The sequence below is a fragment of the Rosa rugosa genome, chromosome 6 (genome assembly GCF_958449725.1).
Source record: "Rosa rugosa chromosome 6, drRosRugo1.1, whole genome shotgun sequence".
In the NCBI taxonomy this organism is placed as follows: domain Eukaryota; kingdom Viridiplantae; phylum Streptophyta; class Magnoliopsida; order Rosales; family Rosaceae; genus Rosa; species Rosa rugosa.
In genome coordinates, this window is record NC_084825.1 from 31,681,866 (window position 1) to 31,686,328 (window position 4,463).

The 4,463-nt window shown below is 36.8% G+C and overlaps 1 protein-coding gene across 2 annotated transcripts; it reads right to left on the reverse strand.

The window, feature by feature from the left end:
- Positions 1-455: 455 nt before the first annotated feature.
- LOC133718518 (axial regulator YABBY 1) lies at positions 456-3,271 on the reverse strand. Of its 2 annotated transcripts, none has more exons than XM_062145372.1 (7): positions 2,948-3,271; positions 2,621-2,776; positions 2,260-2,386; positions 1,431-1,479; positions 1,211-1,286; positions 931-1,002; positions 456-806 (listed from the first exon to the last, which is right to left on the reverse strand). In XM_062145372.1, exons 1-7 carry the CDS (start codon positions 3,053-3,055, stop codon positions 732-734), a joined length of 663 nt encoding a protein of 220 aa, XP_062001356.1. In that variant the 5' UTR covers positions 3,056-3,271; the 3' UTR covers positions 456-731. The 2 variants fall into 2 exon arrangements, with proteins under 2 accessions (XP_062001356.1, XP_062001355.1); XM_062145371.1 differs by having other exon boundaries at positions 2,260-2,389; positions 2,948-3,268.
- Between the last annotated feature and the right edge of the window lie 1,192 nt (positions 3,272-4,463).

Sequence of the window (4,463 nt, forward strand, 5' to 3'; positions counted from 1 at the left end):
TTGTTATCTGTCCGACCCCTAGGCCTACGAAGGCCTGCTCCTTGGCTTGGGGACAGGAAAAGCTAGACAGCATTCCTTCGTAGCTTTTGAGATTCGCTTTTTTTTTTTAGGAATCTTTGGAGATGTAAACCTTCAGATTTAGAAAGTACAAAGCGTGTTAGCGTGCAAACCCAAAACCTGAATGGATACTGCAATGCTGAGATTTAAAACAATTAATGGGGCTGGGGCTGGGGCCGGTACATATAGCTAAACTTTGTCGAGTTTGGTGGAGTGGAAAATGATTCCAAAGACTAGCTAATTCTACTAATTATGGAATTTTTGACACTTTGCTTTGATGGCACTCGCCATTTTCAAATATAAACTCTTAGTTAATACTTGATACTAGACTGTTAGGGAAAAAATTAAAACAAACCAACAAAAATCCCTATAATTAATTCTAAGATAATTGACTCAAATTGGTTAAAAACATGATAACTACATTAACTGATCATAAATAGTTTTTAAACACTACGATCTTGATATACCTTCCTTAAAAACAGTCTCTTTCACAATGTGGGTTCAATAGAGCATTAATTCTTAAGCTTGAACAGGATCCAGTCGTTACTGGTATCATAACCATGCAACCCAAATTTTCGCAGTCTACTTATAAGAAAGCTTAGGATTCATGCGATTCCTACTACTAGTAGTTGAAGTCCATATCAAACAGATGAAATCGGAAACACTAATTATTCTTAGTAGGGGGAGACACCCAAATTTGCAGGAGCGCTGAAAAATCCATTGTCTTTGATGAGCATGTCCTCTCCATCCTGCACAAACCCAGCAGCACAAATTCAAGATTAAACATTAGGGTTCACAACCAGTGCATGCATGCATTAACATTAGAAAGTGAATGGCTTAATTAATTAAAATTAGGCTAGGGTTCATCTTTACCTGGCGAATATTGGCTTTCTTCACGGGTTGATCAGGCATCAGGCCAAAGTGGATGTGAGGGAAGTGGGCCCACTGACAGAAACAAAACAAATGCACCAAAACAAAATTAACAGATAAATCTTCTGGAAAATCTATCTAAAGTCAAACAACAACGCGTAAGAACATGAATCCAGACTTGGTGAAAAGAACCCTAGCTAGCAAGCTACAGTACGCTACAGTACCTACTTATGAAATGAAACCCTAGCTAGCTAAGTACACAAGGAAAGCTCGCGAGGCTTACATTCTTGGCAGCAGCACTGAAGGCCTCTCTGTGGCTAATATCAGGGTTTCCAGCTTTGATACGTTGTATCTCTTCCCTACAGTTTAGTTGATATACATATTAATGGATCTCATAATTATGCTCATCGACATAGATAGGACGTTAATTAAGTAACAACGTGAATAATTATTAAGTTACGGATGAAAGGGGGGTGAAGTTGATTGATGAAATCAGTACTTACTTGATGAAGCGGTTGTAGGCAGATGGCACTCTCTGTCTCTTCTCCGGAGCTGGCCACATTCATTTGACAGAGACGGACAAAAACAGACGGACACATTATAATCACTTCGCTGGCTTTTCATATTTTTATTTTCTTGTAATTTTCGAACACATAATATGTCCATAGCACCATTTAGGATAAAGATAAAAGGAAGATGATCATACAAATTCTAGGATATATAGTCATGATTTAGTGTTTTTCCTTATAGATCCTGATCGATGAGGATCATAGACTCGAAGTTTTTTACAATATTTCGAAAACCTTGGGGACTGGGGACTGTTAGAGGGTAAGTTCATAAATTCAAAAGAGTAAGCCTTACATTTACGTTACGATAATGGAAAGAAGAAGAGATATGACACAACTGAGGAGTGAGTACTAATTCTGGAAAAACATGTGAAAGAAGAAAGCTACACATGAATGAATAAACGTGCTGAAAAAGATTCTTGCCTCTAGCTCTGTTGATCCTATACAAACTTTTAAGAGTTGAACCTTGGGAACTGTTATAGAGTAAGCTCATGAATTCAAAAGCATGGATTCTACTTTTTCAAACTTTTTGTTTGATTGGCAAAGAAGGCTGCTGTTTACCAGAAAGGCTAAAGTGATCGATAAGGATTCAGAAAACAAAAACAGCTCCACTATACTTGCAAAAGACATACAAATTGAGGCAAACATGAAAAGGTATAGACCCAGAAAGCCATTTGAGTGGGGATACGAAAGAAAGAAAGATATTGCAAGACAGCAAGAGGCATGAGTTGGGTGAAAAATATCATAAACAAAGATAGTCTCTTACGTCTGTTAACAACAGGTGGAGGCTTAGGTATCTCCTCAACTCCTCGAATCATCGGCATAAATGATTCGTTCATCATCATGTTAGGCTGATTTGAGAACGTGTTTGATGGGGCGTTTCGGATCTCCTCCTGCTACATTTATGCACATTATATGATCACCATTAATTAATTGGTTTATAACAAATACATACAAAATCAAAGCATACAATTATACACTGTTCCAACATAGGTATATATAAGAGCTAACCTAGTGGCTAGGATATTCTGAAGATGAGGAATGAGGAAATGAGTTAGCTAGGACTAAGATAAGTAAAATATTCTGCGACTATTATAATATAATTAACCGAAAGACGGAAGACTTACCAGGAGATTCTGAGGAGTGAAGAAAGAATGTCCGAGGTGAAGTTGGTTAGCTGCAGCAGGGAGAAGAAGGCCGCGCATGTTGACGGAGAGCAGGTTGCTGCAATGGCCGCATCGGACCGTCACAGTCTTGAACAAACTGCTGCAAGGAACGCTTACCTAAACGTCGAAAACCAACACATACACATCAAAACCCACAAATTACGTATAAGCAATGAAAACAAGCTAATTGAATCGAATAATTCTTCCATAAAAGCTCGCTTAAGAAAGATCATAGGGGAGGGAGAGAGATCGAAAGAGAGAAGAGGGGTAATGTGGTAATAGAAATACCGCGAGAACAGTATCACAAAAGTTGCAGTGAACATAGCAGAGCTGATCGGAGGGGGAGAGGTGGTCCGGTGATGAAAAGACAGTGTTGGAAGAGGCAGCAGCAGACATTTTTAATGATATCTTCTTCTAATCTCACTTTCTACGATTATTGATATTGTGATTTGATTGATGGGATTGACTGATCGATCAGTTGATAGATGGACAGATAAACTTCCTTCGGATCTGATCTGCTGCTTGATTGTTGTGTTGGGTTACTATTACCGAACAACAACAACAACAAGAGAGAGAATCATAAGGGGAAGAGAGAGAGAAAAGAAAGATAGAGATGCCACTAATATATAGTTGGGGATAGATGGAACGGAAAAAGATACCATAAAGTGTTTTCTTGCTCTCTCCACTTGGTAAATCCTGATTACCATAATGATGTTTTTTATGGTCTGAGATTATAACAATGCTATTGTCACCAAGTTTACTCGCTAGACAGAAACATTTCTCTGTACAGCGAATGAATTTGTTTTGTGGCCGTTGTTAAGAATTTTTTTTCGTTTACATGTGCATTTAGGTTTTAGTTCTTTAATTTTTTTTTTATGAAGTAAAAAACCTAAAAGCTAAACTATAAACCCCTAGTTGTTAAGAGATACGAAAAGTTAAAACTGTTAGCAACAATTCACCGTATAGATTAGACGTTGTTACATAATGCATCATAATCATATAAGTATGAAAATGGTGTGAAAATATTTTAATTATTTTAGTTTTTAATAAGTGAGGTATTTGTATTTATATTACTACAAAACTAGTACAAAGTTAATACTTGAACTTTTCACTCAGTGTCCCAAAATTTGAATTCAAATGCACCACTAAGAGTGGATCTTGCACTCAAACAATGTTTATATTTTTTTACAAAGAATTTAATTTGAACCCTAAATTTGTAAGTTATCCTGAATCATGGTCAGTGATCTCTATTCTTAAGAGTGTGTTGTGTACCATATTAATTTTTCTAATGATATGTTACCTCAGCTATTATAATTAAAAAGAAAAAGAAAAAGAAAAAAAGAAGTAATCATAATATCTAAATATCTATCGGTAGCTAGCTTGCTCAGCTACATATATTTCGTTCGTACAAGTTGTTGGTGATGTATCATAAGCGTTGTTAATTTTCTTTTTCTTCAATCTCTAAATGAAAAAAAGAAAAAAAGGAAAATGTATGGTAATCATTCCCAAAGGATGTGCAAGTGTGTGAACTGTGAAGTGAGAGAGAGATAGAAAGAGAGAGTACTGTGCAGAAGCGGCAGAGGTGGGGGAGAGGAAGAGAGAAAGGGACTTGTGCATGGGAGTGATTAGCTTTGGCTCATTCACCTGTTGTTTTCATAGTTAAGAGAGGGCCTTTACTTTTCTTGTTTTCTCGGGTTTCTACAATTCCATATTTCCCATTTCCAAAACTCTTTCCCTGCTTTCTCTCTATCAAAATCAAATCTTTGCTGCTGTCAACTGAGTTAAGTTGTTAACTCTCTAGTTA

Bases quoted from the DNA above. Each gene is read 5' to 3' on its own strand.
- LOC133718518 (XM_062145371.1), bottom strand. From the start codon at position 3,055: ATGTCTGCTGCTGCCTCTTCCAACACTGTCTTTTCATCACCGGACCAC. The intron at 2,777-2,947 runs GTATTTCTATTA...TTCGACGTTTAG, and splicing joins TTTGTGATACTGTTCTCGCG to GTAAGCGTTCCTTGCAGCAG. The intron at 1,480-2,259 runs GTAAGAGACTAT...GAATGTGGCCAG, and splicing joins TCCACCTGTTGTTAACAGAC to CTCCGGAGAAGAGACAGAGA.